At 47.4% G+C, this 16,072-nt stretch overlaps 1 protein-coding gene across 3 annotated transcripts in view; it reads right to left on the reverse strand.

Annotated features, from left to right (window-relative positions):
• The window catches only part of LOC110555859 (nuclear envelope pore membrane protein POM 121), a 23,346-nt gene extending 9,184 nt beyond the window's left edge, over positions 1–14,162 (reverse strand). For 2 of the 3 annotated variants that reach the window (XM_021649330.2, XM_021649329.2), the window contains exons 1-5: positions 7,258–7,859; positions 5,643–5,858; positions 5,010–5,168; positions 2,317–2,397; positions 409–580 (exon numbers count right to left, since the gene is read on the reverse strand). In XM_021649330.2, the coding sequence (XP_021505005.2) occupies positions 409–580; positions 2,317–2,397; positions 5,010–5,168; positions 5,643–5,858; positions 7,258–7,829 (1,200 nt within the window). In that variant the 5' untranslated portion in view covers positions 7,830–7,859. Of the gene's footprint in view, positions 1–408; positions 581–2,316; positions 2,398–5,009; positions 5,169–5,642; positions 5,859–7,257; positions 7,860–14,010 lie in introns of those variants that run through there. The other variant, XM_060382196.1, reaches the window with a different exon arrangement.
• Positions 14,163–16,072: the final 1,910 nt, after the last annotated feature.

A 16,072-nucleotide genomic window follows, 5' to 3' on the forward strand; every position in this document is an offset into this window, starting at 1 on the left:
ATGATTGATCCACCTGCACAAGCCTGTGTGGTGCTTGTGTCAATGACACCGTTTAGGCTCAAGCTTGCCTGACAGCAGAGCTGCCTGGCTTCTCAACCTATCGGTACTAACTCTAAAAGCATGATGACTACTTCATGTTTCAAAATGTGCACTAAATCCTAACCGCCTATAAATCTCATCTATATGCCAAACTGAGCAAACCCTTTAACTGCATCAGTACCATCTTTTGTTGGTCCATCTGCAGTAACAACTCCATTTGTACCAGGTTTGCTTTCTGGTCAGTCCCACTGATCTATGTTTTATGTCATTTGCTATTTAAGGCTTTATATTCCTGTTAGCCTAGAGACCGGTCCAATGCAAGGCAAAAGAGGGTGTTCTGCATCATTTGCTCAGGGCCTTGAGACATACCTTCGAGATACCACGGGTGGAGCTGTAGGAGCTGGTGATGGCATTGCGGCTGGAGCTGGGAATGCCTCCTGTGCATGTACTAGTCATGGAGCTCAGAGAGGAGGTTCGAGACCGTTTGTTCAAGTGGTCATCTGAGCTTTGGGAAGCCAGACTTCTCTTCAGGGAGCCAGGCCTAAAAAAGAAAAAGTAGACATGCTACCGAAGGTGTGTTCTTCTAGGATTTCATCCACGGTTCCAACAAACCTTTCTGAATAAGCCTGAAGGAGACCATAACGCTCTGCATGGGCACCATCAGCACTGGACATGGCTGCCCGTATCCAACAAAGTGACTGGGTAAAGCAGAACATGGGAAACACAAACTGGAACCCAAAGGGCAGAGCAGAAGATGCCTGGGGCTAGATGAGAGGGTTATACCTTGATTATGACTTCATGGGGAAAACAATTTAACATCTGTCAATGATCCTTCAATAAAGCTTTTCAAAGAAAATCACAATTAAGCACTAACCATAGTCCTGAGCCTCCAACCCAAAAGAAGTCTCTCATCATCGGCCTGTGCTACCTAACCCTGCTATAATAGGGTCCCCTTGTCATCTCCCAGGGCAACCCACACCAACCACAAACCAGTTCGCTGACACTACAGCGGAATGCGCTCCTTTCACCAGTGCATCCTGTCTGCAGCAACACCAGTCAGTTGCTCTACTCCTTTCAGACAACACCACTTTAGTTTTGGGGAACCATCACCTTAGGTAGCTCCTAGAAACCTGTGTTTCCTCGAGTCTGTCCTCTAGACTGGAGCTCCTCACCACCACCACCCTTTCACCCGTTTCAGGCCCTTTTCCATCTTGGTGGTCCACATTTGTGCATGTCTCCCACAGTGCAGTACAGGGAGCAGAATGCAAGGAACCTCTGCCCCATCCACAACACATTCTAAACCCAAGTATCGGTATTTCGTATTCACCTGAAATTTCAGACTACAACATTCCATGCGTCGCAGAAGCCTTGTGATCCTCTGTGAAGGATCAACTAGAGCATCTGAGTGAAGTGGAGTAAGACACAAGAACAACTGCTAGACGCCTACTTATTGATTTACTTGGTGGTTTACTCAGAGCACTGTTGTACTGCCCAGTGCTAAGCATCCGCTTCACTTGCTACTTGGAACAGAATCACCTGGAGAAACAAGGCATTTTCTGTAACAACCTGAACACAAAAGCTTACACCTGTCAACCATAATATATGCCTTTAAAACATATAAAACATATGTTAAATTGTTTTCCCCATGAAGTCATAATCAAGGTATAACCCTCTCATCTAGCCCCAGGCATCTTCTGCTCTGCCCTTTGGGTTCCAGTTTGTGTTTCCCATGTTCTGCTTTACCCAGTCACTTTGTTGGATACGGGCAGCCATGTCCAGTGCTGATGGTGCCCATGCAGAGCGTTATGGTCTCCTTCAGGCTTATATGACTTGCCACATATGCTCCTATAAAATCTCACTTGCTTGCTCATACCACCTTGTGGTTTTACAGTATGAGAATATAAATTGGGCCCAAGAGCGAGGTCTTTCAGGAGCTGTCCTGGCTTCAGTCCACTAGTGACTACATCTCTCTTCTACTCTCATAGGTGTCAAGAGTGTTTATTCTACAAAGAGTACCACAATATTAGCATGATATACACACACACACACACACACATATGTCATTAAACACAGGTTTCATTCATATTAATGGAAAAACATGAAAAGAAATTGAGGAAAAAGTATCTAATCATGGCAAATTAGTCAAAATACACCTTCAGATTTAAGGGTGTTGACTGGACACAATGCAGACAGCAAAGAAAAAAAAAACCGACAGGGCACCAGTCAAAACATACTTTTGTAAGCAGTTAGTATTTCATTACCAAAGATTTCACTTACTTAGGCACAAATGCAGCAGGGACTCCGTTGGCCACAAGGGGCTCGAACGCTGAATGGCCGCTCCCACTGCTATCATGGCGCCTGTGATAAACAAAAAGTCCTCCGTGAAATATTATGCCTGTTCTCCCAACACCTTTAAGCATTCCCTGGACTCCACACAGTGTGATCAAGCTGTGGTCTGACTTCCATGTGCGAACCAACACATATACAAACATGTAAATAACGTAAAGAGAAATGAAAGTATTTCTTTTTATTCCTGGGGCTCAGCATTACCTCTGTAGAATATACATTTTATACAAAACAACAAAGCTTGTCTCAAACCACTCAGTTCTGGAAAGCACATTACTCTAAGATTGTCCTGCTACCTAAGAAGCAGGAGCAGCAAAAAGCCTTACCTGTTTTCAGGGGCATCACAAGAAGGGAAAAAAATTGAATCAAATTGTTATTCTGCCCCCCCAATAAATCCCACCAGAACTTATTTAATAAGGCTGTATTTGAACTTCCAATCCTCTGGATCATCCTCCACAGCCCTGGGATTATGAGTGCTAGCTACCATGCCTGGCAAGACTTATCAGTTTTTAGTGGCTGACTTTGTATTAAGATATTACCATCATAAATTTAGCTACATCATAGCTAGCAGTTCACATACCCCCAGTGTTCCAGACATGTTAGGAACCTCTACATTACACACCTGGCACACATGGTACCAGTGACCACTGCTAAATTCTAATTAGTGGGAATACGGAAGCCTCAGCTACAGATGCACCGGAGAACATGAGAAACCTACCTGGAGGGCAACGGTTGTCACTGCCTGCCTGGCCATGCAGCATTAGCACAGCTGCTTACTTCCCTCATCTATAACTCCTCTAACGCGCCACTGATTAAGATTTCCCTAAGTAGTGTGGAGCACGGCAACGCACATTTGTAACCCCAGCATTTGGGAGGCTATGGCAGAATGATTATGAATTCTAGTCTAGCCTAGGCTATACACCAAATTACAAGCCAGCCTGTGCTACTAAACAATCTCATAAAAATGTCAAGAACAAAATCTCCTTCACTTCATTTTGTCATCCAGTATCAGAAATGGGCAGTGTAAAATCTACCAGCTCTGAAGAGTCCAGGCAAAGGGGACAAGGGTTATTTTCTTCCTAGGCGTGTGGCCCACTGTCTTCTAAAAGAGCTGTTAATCATCACACCAAGAGAATGCCTCATTATTCCTAACACTATTTCCAATCCTTAAACACTTACAATTTGTAATTACCTTAACCACTTAAACAGTTTGTAGTGGCACATAGAGTGGAGACCACCCTCAAATTTCAGGCCAGCCTGATCTAGATAGCAAGTGCTAGACCAGGGCTATAGAGCAAACCCTGTGTCAGTAACCCCGTCCTAGACAAATGCAGTGGGGGCTGGAGAGTGCAGCAGGTGGGTGTAGGTAAGGTGCCTGCCATCAAGCCTGATGACTTAATGGTCTGGGCCCACTCGGTGGAAGGAGAGCCGACTCCTCCAAGTTGTTCTCTGGCCTCCAAATACCTTCTCTGCCATGTGTGTACCCCTTTCTGACAATCCCCTACGAATAAATGAATACAACTTAATTTTAAAATGTCAGAAATTGGAGCTGGACAAATGGCTCTGTAGTTTAGCACTGGCTGTTCTTGTGAAAGACTCAGGGTCAATTCCCAGCACCCACACAGTGGCTTCGAGGTATCCAAAACTCCAGTTTCAGGAGTTCTGAACCTCCAAACTCCACAAAGACACCAAGCACTTAAACATATCTTAAAAGCCAGGCGTGGTGGCATAAGCCTTAATCCCAGCACTCAGAAGACAGAGGAAGGCGAATCTGAGTTTGAGGCCAGCCTGGTCTACAAAGAGAGTTCCAGGGCAACCAGGGCTGTTACACGGAGAAACCCTGTCTCAAAAATCAAAACTAAAAATATCTTAAACACACACTTGTATACATACACTATACACTCGTACTTGTATATATGTGTACACACAAAGACGCAGACATTTGTTTGCCTCGAAAGTCCCAAGTAGGGGCTGGCACATAATAGGTGCTTGATAAGCATTTGTTAAATTTTAAAAAACAGTGGAGGGCTGGGTGTGTGGTTCAGTGCTATAGAACTTGCCTAGAGCCCTCCAGGAAGGCACCAGGGGTTGTGGCTTGGCGGATGAGCACTTGCATAGCATGTAGCACGCCCTATGTCCCATCCCAGGACCACAAACAAAACCAAAACAAAACACAGGCAAAAAAAAAAAGGTCCTGTATCTCCTAATGAGCATCTTTAAGCTTCCCTTTCTACAATCAGGAAGCTGTTTTTGCCATTCCTACTAAGCTCTTATATAATACAAGAAATTGGTTCTGCCTATCACTGACAGACCTCCTATGCTTTGCCTTTCCTGGAACAAGCACTTCTTTCAGGAAACTAGCACACTTAGCCATAAACAGAACAACACAACTGGGGTGGAGTGGATGACTTTGTGTATTTAGTCTTGCAAAAAGTAACAGATCTGTACCCCCGTCTGATGGCTGGTCACATATGCAGAGGATTCCAGCATTTGGGAGGCAGGAGGACGCAGGAGTTCAAGGCCAGCTTGGGTTGTAGAGCCTCTGTACTTTCATGGTAATCACCAATACAATAAATTCTCCAGACTCCACCAGGGAAGGCAAAGTACTCTATTAGGACCATTACCTTCTCTTGTTTTCCTGGCCATCAAGGTGTAGTTGCTCTTCTTCCTCCACTGTCCTTTTCTTCTTTTCCTTGAGGGCACTCAGCACAGTCTCCTTTGCACAAGGGTCCGGGGCATTACTTGATGGTGAAGACAGTGTCGTGTTGAGTATCTGCTCTGGCCTGTAATGAAAGGCTATTTGAACTACCATGTCAGAACAGAGGCCAACAAGCAAGACCTTAGCTCATGTGTAAAACTATCATAGTTAGTAAGTAAGCATAGTGACTTATGCCTGTAATCCCAAAAGTAAACAGCAGGCAAATCTTCCTGGGTTTGGGGCCAGTTTGGGCTACAAAGCCAATTTAAGGCCAGCCTTATCTAGGAATAGTGTGTGTGTGTGTGTGTGTGTGTGTGTGTGTAGAAATGGCTCGGTAATTAAGAGTTGCACAATCACAAGGACTGAGATCCCAGCACCCACAAAAAAAATCCAGGCATCCTACAAGCCCCTGTAAACTCAGCTCCAAGGGAAAAAGAAGACAGCTGGAGCTTTATCAGCTAGACCAAAGAAACATGAGCCTCAGGTACAGGGAGAGACTCTGGCTTGAAAGGAAAAAAATAAGAGCAATAAAGACCTTCACACACACACTCATACTCACATTGGTGAGCGAAGTAGCTTGCTGTCTGGAGGGGCAATCCTCACTGTCACTGGGCTGCACACCATCCTCGAATTCCGTGCAGACAGCACGGCCTTCTTGTGACTGCCATTCCAGCACACTGTTGGCAATGCCCCAAGCAAGGAATACTGGGCCTGCTGAATGGGATATCGTCTTCGGGGTGTTATAATAAATCGACTGGATAAAGACCCAAAATCTCTGTAGAGAACAGGAGACAGATGATGGATTCATAGTATCTTAAAAGAACCTCAAATTCAACTGACTGCAGAAACAAGAGGCACTCTTTCCCAAAGAGTATCAACCTTTTTTTCCTTTTTTGGTTTTTTGAGACAGGGTTTCTCTGTGTAGCACTGGCTGTCCTAGAGCTCACTCTGTAGACAAGGATGGCTTTTGAACTCAGAGATGCCCCTGCCTCTGCCTCTGGGATTAAAGATGTTGTGCCACCATAGCCCAGCTCCCCCTCTCTTTTTTATTTTTTTGGCAGTGCAAGTAATGAAACCCAGGGGCATGTGCATGTTAGAGAAATCACTCTATGACACTAACAGCTCAGATCTTAAATCTTTCTAAGCAACAGGGAACGTAGCATTTTTATGGTAAATTCCTCCCATTCCATCCAACGACAGAAAATATCAGTTGTTTAATGGCTATCTCTACCATGGACTTCAACAAATTAAGAGGGAAACTGAAAACCTTGCTTTTAAGTAGAAATAGGATGTGCTCATGAAAACTAGTAAGAAAGAAGCAGATGTAATTTCCATTACATTATATGTCAGTGGGATGTATCTGGAATAGAAACACATAGGTACTTCAGAGCAAAACCACATGGGGATGGGGTGTGTTCGGACAGTTTTTGTTTTGTTTTTCAAATTTTCTGCACTAAATCACAGGTATTTACCTCAACTAAGCACACTTATCAGGGCCAGTGAAATGGCTGAGTGCTAAAAGTGCTTGCTACCAAGCCCGATGACCTGAGGTCAATCTCAGAGACCCACATGGTGGAAGGAGAAAAATTACTCCAGTAAGCTGTCCTCTGAACTCTACATGCATATGAAATTGGGAAAAAATGCTTTTATCTAGAATCTAGGCTGAGTGTGTCAGAGCACACCTGTAATACCAGCAATTAATATATGGAGGCAAGAGTTTGAGCAGTCCAAAGTCATCCTCACCTACAGAGTGAGTTCAAGAGACAGTACAAGCTACTTAAGATCCTGTCTCAAAAAACCAAACACCACTAGAGAATAGGCAGAGTGCTTCCCTACTACGGATGAAGTTCTGGGTTTGATCCCAGCACCATACAACCTGATACACTCTTCATCCAGAAGGTGAAGGCAGGAGGATGAGGAGTTTAAGAACAGTCTCAAACAAAGAAATGGTTTGAGACATGACAGCCTGGGCCACCAAACACCCTACCTTAAAAAAAGAGAAAGGAAAAAGACAGGAGAGTAATGAAAAACGATAAGGGGGGTGGGAATAAAGAGAAAGAAAAGAAAGGGAAAAGGCAAAGCAACGAGAAAGGGAAGGGAAAATCGGATTTCCAGGGCAAGCCCGAGGTTAAAGTCGCAGCCACACAGACCTTGGGAAGATCGCCTAGGCTTACCGGTGGGGAGGCCTCCGGGAGGGTCGCAAAAGCGGGGTGGGGAGCGCGGGATACACATGGTGGACTCGCTGGGCCGCCGAGGTCGGCGGCGGGGAGCGTGAGGGTGGGCGGCGGCCCGGCCTGTCCTTAGGGTCCTGCGCGACGGCAGGCTGGGGCGGGCCGGGCTTGCCCAGGTAGCTGCCCATGAGTAGGAGCTCGGCGGGATCGGGGCCTCCAGGCGGGCTGCGGGGCTCACAGAGGCTACCGTTGACTGTCGACTTGGCCGGAGGCGGCGAAGCGTAGAGCACGGGCCGCGGGGGACGGCGCGAGTCGCGCACGAACGAGGACAGGCCCCGCGAGCTGCGGGGTTCGCGGCTCAGGCCCCACCAGGCCGCGCTCGCCCCCACGGCCAGCCAGGCCAGCGCGGCCGCCGCGGGCACCAGGTAGAGCGCAAGGCCGAGCAGCGCTAGGCCGAGTGCCGCAGCGCCCGCCGGTCCTCCGCAGCCGCGAGCCCGGCCCCGGCCCTCCCGGACGCCCAACGGGGGCCGCCGCCGCCGCTCGCCTCCGCCAGCCGCCGCAGCAGCCGGAGACATCGCGGCTCCGCGCCGCGGGGCGACTTAAATATCCCAGGGTACACCGCGCCGCGCGCCGCCGCCTACGTCACTGTCCCCGACGCCGCGCCGGGTGAAAAGGGGAAGTGCTGCGGCGAGGTGAACCAGGCCCGAGAGCCTTGTTTTGGGAAGTGTGCGGGTTCCGGTAGGCGTAGTGGTGCACGCCTTTAACCTCAGAACGCAGCAGGCAGAGGCAAGAGGATCCCTGTGAGTTTGAGGCCAGCCTGGTTCACAAAGAGACACATGCATAGGGACAAAAATTCTGTCACAAAACAAAAAAATAAAAGCACAGCCGGTTCTGACGCTCGAGGTTTTTCCCTCGTGGACTGTATTAGAGCCGCGTTAGAAACCAGGGCACGAGTCCGGAGTGGTTGACACGCGCTTGTAATCTTGGCATTTGGGAGGTTAAGGGAGGAGGAGGAGCGAGTTCTAGGTCAACCTGGGCCGTGTAGCGAGACCCGTCCTCCTTCTCAAACAAAACAAAACTGGATCAGCCAGACCCTGTAGAGAAAACGTCAGTAAGGCCCAGCATGGGGGCTCGCTGTTAATCCCAGCAAGATCAGCCTGTTCTACACAGCGAGGTCAAGGCCAGCCGGAGCTACACAGTGAGACCCTGTCTCAACACATAAATTTGTTTTCTTATGTGTTTTGCCTGAATGTATGCTGGGATTAGTGCGCTAACACATCTGACTTGTTCATTTGTGTACGTACGCGTGTGTATGCACACACGTGTGCAAGCATGGATGGATATGCACATACATATGCACATACATGGAGGTTAGAGGTCAACAGCAAGTGTCTTTGCCAATCGCACTGCATCTTATTTTTGACACAGGGTCTCTTCACTGAACCCATAGCCCACCAACTTGGCTAGGCTGGCTGGCTGGTCAAAAAGACCCAAGATCTTTTTGTGTGTACCTCAGTGCTGGGATTACAGGTTTTCATTGCTGTGCCCATGTTTTGCACGAATGCTCTAAACTTAGGTCTGGTTCATCCTAAATTCATCTTCCCAGTCCTTTTTTGTTTGTTTGTTTGTTTGTTTGTTTGTTTGAGGGTGAGGGATTAAAAGCTGTTTCTTATCGGACGTAGTAGTGCTTTAATCCCAGTGCTCAGGATGCAGAGACAGTTGGATATCTGAGTTCAAGGCCAGTGTGATTTACCCAGAGATCAGCCAGGGAAACCCTGTCTCAAAAACCAAAAACAAACAAACAAACAAACAGAAAAACCCAAAAGTGTTTCTCCACAATCAAGAGCAAGGTAAGACCAGACATGGGTAAAGAAAGCCAGTTGGATGAGAGAGAGAAGTGGGGAGAAGCAGAGGTTAGAGTTCAGAGACAAAGCACATTGTTTAGTTTGTTAATAAACGCTAGCTGAACTGGTAAATGACAATGAACAGAGAGGGCACTGATTATAGTCATGAGACAGGGTGGTTCTCCTCTCCTCAGGTTTTCTTAGTTTCTGAGGTGTAATCCAGTAGGGCTTTATTTTCTGTAAAGGTACACACAGCCTTTCCTGTCAACCTTGGTCTTATGCAGTGGTTCTCAACTTTCCTAGTGAGAAACTTTCAACAGTTTAATATAGTTCATCATGTAGTGTCCCACCACAAAAAAAGGTGTTTTTGTTGCTACATCGTAACTAATTTTGCTACTGTTATGAGCTGTAATGTAAATATCCATGTTTTCCAGTGGTGTTTTGTGGGTCCAGACCCACATATCGAGAACCACTGGTCTTGTGAACTCACTAAAGCACTGTCTCAAGGACACGTGACCAAGCTACCTGGGGTGTGTATTTGTCTTTTGAAAGCTGTGGTTAACAAAACAGCAAAATGGGATGGGCCTGTGCTTAGAACTCCCAGCCTACTCTGTCTGTCGATTTAGCCCTTTTCCATGCAGAGCTGGAGTGAACAGAGCAGGATGTGCCTATTCTGGAGGTAGAGGCAGAAGGATGAACAGTGCAAGGTCATCCTTAGCTACTATCCTGGAACTCATTTGAGGACAACCTGGGTTACATGAGACCCTGTCTCATCCCCCTCCCCAAAGAAGGGAGTCAGGGAGATGGCTCAGTAAATATGGTGGTTGTTTTTTATCTACTTGACAAAAACCTAGTCATATCTGGGAAGAGAAACCTCAACAGAGAAAATGCCTCCATGCCTCCCTCCATCAGGTTGCATGGGTGGCATTTTCTTGGCTAATGATTGAGGTGGGAGTGGGCCCATGCTGCGGTGAGTGGTGCTACCTTTGAGCAGGTGGTCCTGGGAGTACATGTATATATGCAGGCTATGAAGAGCAAGCCAGTAAGCAACTTTCTTTCTTGATCTCTGCTTCAGTTCCTGCCTCCAAGTTCTTGCCCTGACTCCCTTCAATGATAGACTATGATGTGGAAGTATGAACCGAATGAAACTTTTTTCCCCCCAGGTCAAGTTGCTTTTGGTCATGCTTTTGTATTTCTTTAATCACAGCAACAGAAACCCAACCTAATAGGTAAATGACTTGCTTCACTGTAATTTCTAAGACCCATGTTAAAATCCAAGTGCAGACAGCACTTGGTGACACATATCTTTGGTCTCAGCACTCGGGAGGGAGAGGCAGTCAGATCTCTTTAGATCAAGGCCAGCCTGGTCTATAGAGTGAGTTCCAGGACAGGCGGAGCTACACCGGAGCATGGGTATGTAGAGTGCTCAAGGCAAATAGTTAATAAATGTACACTGATAGCACTGGTTTTAAAGATATGCTTTTTGGATTGTGGGGTGTGTGTGTGTGTATGTGTGTGTGTGTGTGTGTGTGTTGCTTACTACTGCTAAGCTATGTCCCAGTCCTGACTCTGGCTCTTGACATGAGATCAGGCTCCTTCAAATACAGGTGCCATGGAGAAAAAGTGCTGCCAGTCACTGGTCTGAGTTGAAGGCAAGACAGATGATTCCGTGGGGTGGGTAAAGGTATTTACCGTGCAAGGCTGACTTCCTAGGACCCATACAAAGATGAAAGGAGAGGACCAACTGCACAAAGTTAGCATATACGCCCCCATATCTACATCATGTAGATATATAACAACGATAATTGTTTTCTCTTTTCGAAACAAGATTACTATGTAGCTATGTCCTGGGATTCACTATGTAGACCAGGCTACCCTCAAACTTAGAGAGCTCCAGCTGCCTCTGCCTACTGAGTGCTGGAGTTACAGGTGTGGGCAACCATGCCTGGCATAAGTTTTTAGAAAAGAATGGAGGGCTTCGATGCCCTTTTGCTGTGGTCTTGCTAGCTCTCCCCACCTGCCTTGTGTGGTTGCTAGGCCTTGTTTGGCCTCCCCCACCCACCAGGGCTTCCCAGGGCATATGAAGGGAACAGGCAGAGGCAGGAGACCCATGGCGCCACGATTCTCTCCAGACTTCTTACTTCATCTGGCAATGAGCAGGCAGATTTGGTTCTAAAGTTTTTCTTTTAAGTTTTATTTTAAATGTTAGTTTTATTTATGTTATGTATGCTGGTATTTTGCCTGCCTGTACATATATGCACAATGTGTATGCCTGGTGCCATTGGAGGTCAGAAGAGGGAACTGGATCCTCCAGAACTGGAGTTAAGGATGGCTGTGAATTGCCTGCCGTGTGAATGCTGGGAACCACACCTGGGTCCTCTATAAAAACAAGTGCTCGTAAATGCTGAGCCCAGTTTTTAGTTTTTGTTTGAGTCAGGGTCCAGTGTAGTTCAGGCTGGCTTCACTATGTAGCTGAGGTTACACTGAAATCCTGACCTTGTATTTCTATCTCCCAAGGGCTGGGATCCCAGGTCTAAGGGCTGCCATACCCCACTTTCAGTTGGTTTTATCTTCTGGGGGACTGGCATCAAACACTCTTGCAACTTTCACATACGGAGGTGTGAAAGGTGCTGTGATTAGCTGCTGCTGTGTTCTCAGTCTCCCTGTTCTGAGACATTTGCTACTCTTACTCAGAGAGTATAACTAAGGACACAGGACATGCTTCCCTTCCCCCCTTTCCCACAGTGCATTGCCTTTTAGCGAGTCTTTACTGCTGCGTAGCTCCTTAGCTGAAGTCCCTCATCCTGTGCTAGCATGACAGCTTATGGCCCATTGTGGATGGATACATTCACTTCCTTCCTTCTCTCTCCTTTCTTGACATACATTCACACATGTGTCAAGTGTGTGTGAAAGCACCTCTGACACAGGATAAGCCCTCCCTCCTCACACAGTGGCGGTGGTTGTGATAGCCTTCAATTGTGATGTCACTTATGTAAAAGGTACACTTGGTTGGCTCTGTTCCCACACCGAGAAATGACTCAGATTCCTGTTGCCTAAAGTTTGAGGATAAACTTTCTATCCATTGGCCAGTTTGTGGCAGTCCACACTTATAATCCCAACACTTGGGAGTTGGAGGCAGGAGAGTCAGAAGTTCAAGGCTGTCCTTGACATAGTTGTGTTTGAGGCCAGCTTTTGATACAGGAACAGGAGGACCCTGTCTGAAGAACCAAAAGTGAGCAAGACACTAAGAAATTCTCAAAGTAACAGGCTAGGGAAATGTTTTGATAGTGTAACAAGCATTAGGAACTGCATTTGCGATAAAGCATGAACTCCTCTCTTCAAACCCACAACTAAAAGCAGGGAAGGGCAGTGAGAAAGATGGCCCAGCAGTTATAAGTTCTCAATGGCCTGTGACCTCTGACCTGAGTTTAATCCCACATGGAGGAAGGCAAGAACCAACTCCTGAGAGTCTCTTCTGATGTCCCCATGTATGTTGTGGCACTCAAGTGAATTCACTCACAAACATTCTCTTTCTTTCTCTGACACACAAAATTAGTCTTTCTTTTCTTATCACTCCCCTCTGAGGCTAAACTGAGGCATCTAACTGTCAGCTTTTTCATGTCTCAGCCTCCTGAAAGATCCCTAAAGTTCACCGTGAACTCATGGAACCACCTGAGAGTCCAGAAACAGAGTAGCTTCCAAGGATGGAGCCATTGCTGCCACCAGGGGTCACTGGTTCACCACAGAGAGGTAACTCCTGGAGTAGGTGCAGTCTCTGGCTTGTCCCCTCAAGCAGTAAGGATTTCTTCAGGACACTTGGCAGAAGCAGAACTCAGGCAACTATCAAACAGAGACCACCCTGCTTTTAATTACACATAGCTCTCTACCCCTGGCCCCTCTAAAACCTAAAACTCATATCAGTACCCTAAACATGGATTAAGAGTCACTAGACCCTTTTGTCTGTCCCACTTTGTAACATACATTTAAATTTATTTGTTTTTTATGTGGGTATCAGCATGCATGCAAATGACAGGGTTTCTCTGTGTGGCTCTGGCTGTTGTCAAACTCAGAGATCTGCCTGCATCAGCCTCCCAAGTGTAGGGATTGAAGGTGTGTACCACCACTTCGGAGGGTATTTTTAGTTTTGTTTTTAAAGACAGGATTTCACCCTATTGCCTTGGCTGGCCTGCAACTCCCAGAGATGCTCCTTCTCTGCCTCCCAAACGCTAAGCTCAAAGGTGTGCACCACGTGCCTGGGCTCAGATTTAAATATGCTAAGAGGTATGCTTAAAAAGCAGGCTTGGTTAAAACATGGTCCCTCCCATCATTATCTTCAGTCCCCCAAAGGTCGTCTGACAAGCTACCAGGACTGTGTGACATCTCTTCCCAGGAGATCAGAACTCCTCTTCCTTGCTGTCTCTCTTAAAGTGGGTTGGAATTCCTCCTGCCTCAGACTCCTGGCTGCTCTGTTACAAGTGGATGCCACCATGCCCAGCACTCTTCCCTCCTTCACAGTAATTAGAAGGGTTTGATGCATCTTTTATTTGTGTATTTATTTTAGATTTACTTTTAGTGTCTTGCTTGCATGTATATGCACTACCGTATACATGCCTGGTGCCAGAGAGATAAACACTAAAAAGAGGAGGCTGGAGAGATGGCTCAGTGTTCATGAGCACTTGCTGCTCTTTCAGAGGACCTGGGTTTGGTTCCCAGCTCCCACATGGTGGCTCATAACTGTCTATAACGCCAGTTCCAGGAGATCCAATGCCCCTTTTTGACCTCCTGATGTGTTCCTTACAAAACCCAGTCATACAGTGCTGCCCATCCATCAAGGCATCTGCCTGGAGTGTTAACCCACCCTCAGCTGAACTTGGCAGACAGGAGAAGCCCGAGGGCTGCAGCAGGGACTTACCAGACCACACCAAACCCGGGCTGGGTCCACGTGGACAAGAGCCCGGACACGGCTGCTGGCCTTGGACCCTAGGTCTTGTGCCAGTTGGCCCTGGCTAGAGCAGCCCACATCTCTAAACAGCGCGAAGGTCTGAGGAGGCAGGGACCCCATAGTCCGAACGTGCACCGCGCGCCTGCCTCTTACATCACTACAGGGCGGCTCCTGCGATAGAAGCGCCAAAGGCAGTCAGTTGCCAGGCAACCAGGCAGCAGCTCCTAGCTCCCAATCAACTGCCAGCTTTTGGCGGAAAGCGGGAAAAGGAGATGCACGTGGTTTGAGTGTTAGGAATACAGTTTCTTTCTTTCCTCTTTCTCATTTATTTTCTTTTCGTTGCCTTCCTCTTCCCCTTCCCTTAACCTCCCCTTCTCTTACACCATTCCTTCTCCTTCCTGGCCTTTTCCCATCTCCTTTACTCCGTTCGGCTATGCTGATTTTCCAATGGAACAGAGTAAAAGGAGCAAGAAGCCGGCCTGCCAGCCATTCACCTTCCCCAGCGAGGTTGTTTCTTGCTGCTGCTGCAGCCTTGGACATCAGACTCTAGCCCCCCTAGACTGGACTGTGGCGGGATCATCCCATCCCTCGGGACGAGGCTTCCAGCGTTTTTAATTTGAACAAATTTCTTGGCCCGTCAGTGATTCTCTAACCTCGGATGATGCAAACGTCATGCAGTTGGCTGCAGTTTGGACCCTCTCAGCCACCGTAGACTTTGCCATTCTTTAATATGCCCCCGCCCCCATGCGCCAAGTCAGCTTTCTTTTGCACACACGTGTGAGCATGCATATGTACCATGGCACTCACGAGAAGGTCAGAGTACAATGTGTGGAGTTGATTATCTTCTTCCACACTGACTCCTGGGGCTCAAACTTAGGTGATCAGACTCGGTCAGTAAGCCTAATTTCTTCCCTGGCCCTCTGCTTCAGCACTTGCCTCGATTTCCCTTCATCTGGCCTACATTTGTTAGCTAAAATACACCTACAACAGGCGTCTGGCTCCTTGCTTTTGACCCTTTATTGAGGCAGGGTCTCGGTTGTCTTTCTACGGCATCTGCCAGGCTAGTTGACTGGGGAACTTGAGTCCCTGGTTTCAACCTCCACTCTGCAGGGACCAGTGTCCAGCCTTGATGTGAGTTCTGGGGATTCAAATCCAGGTCATCACACCTACATGGTTAGCACTTTATCCACTTGGGTTTTCTCTCCGGCCCTCTCTTCTTTGAATATTGCTAGGTCTTTCTTTCTTTTTCTTTTTTGACATGGACTCACTACATAGCCCAGGCTGTCCTGGAGCTTGCAGTCCTCCCAGCCCAGGCTCAAAAAGGCTGGGTTACAAGTATCTCCTTGGCTCTTCTTTGTGGATGAGGCCATCTGGACCATATGTGTCTCACCCCAGCCTTTATCTACCCATGGGCCCCTCCTGGCTTTTCACAGTGGCAGCACTAGGCTGCAGCTAACCCTGCGGCGGCAAACTTGTCAAGCAAACCAGCCTCATTGTTTGTTACTCCAGGAAGCTTCTGGTGGCTGCAAATGGCCTGGTCTGAAAGCTTCTATTATCTGCAGCTAATAAGCATGTGAAGTCTGGAGGGACGGGACAGCACCAGCCTAAGCCCTGGTCTTTATGGAGAGGCCTGACTACTTCAAGCCTTTCTGGTTAGGTCATTCTCACACCGTTGTGTTTAAAGAGGATGGAAAATGTTTAATACAGTGTTTCCTTTCTTCAAGTGTTTTTTGAAACAGCTTCCTGTAGCTCATCCTGGCTTATGACTCCCTGTGTAGCCAAAGATGCCCTTGAACTTCTGATCTTGCTGCCTTTACCCACAAAGGACTGGAGTTGCTGCCATAAGCCATGAGCCTAGTTTCACAAACTGCAGAGAACTCCGTGGCTTTGGGCATACTCAGTGAGCACTGTTTCAACCATGCTACACCCTTTCTAGGATACCGAAGCCAAGTTCCACTATGTAGCCCAGGCCAGTAACAAATGTATAATTCTCCTGCCTCTGCTTCCCAGTGCCAGGAGTACAGGCTTGCAC

This window comes from Meriones unguiculatus, chromosome 4 (assembly GCF_030254825.1).
Source record: "Meriones unguiculatus strain TT.TT164.6M chromosome 4, Bangor_MerUng_6.1, whole genome shotgun sequence".
Lineage (NCBI taxonomy): Eukaryota > Metazoa > Chordata > Mammalia > Rodentia > Muridae > Meriones > Meriones unguiculatus.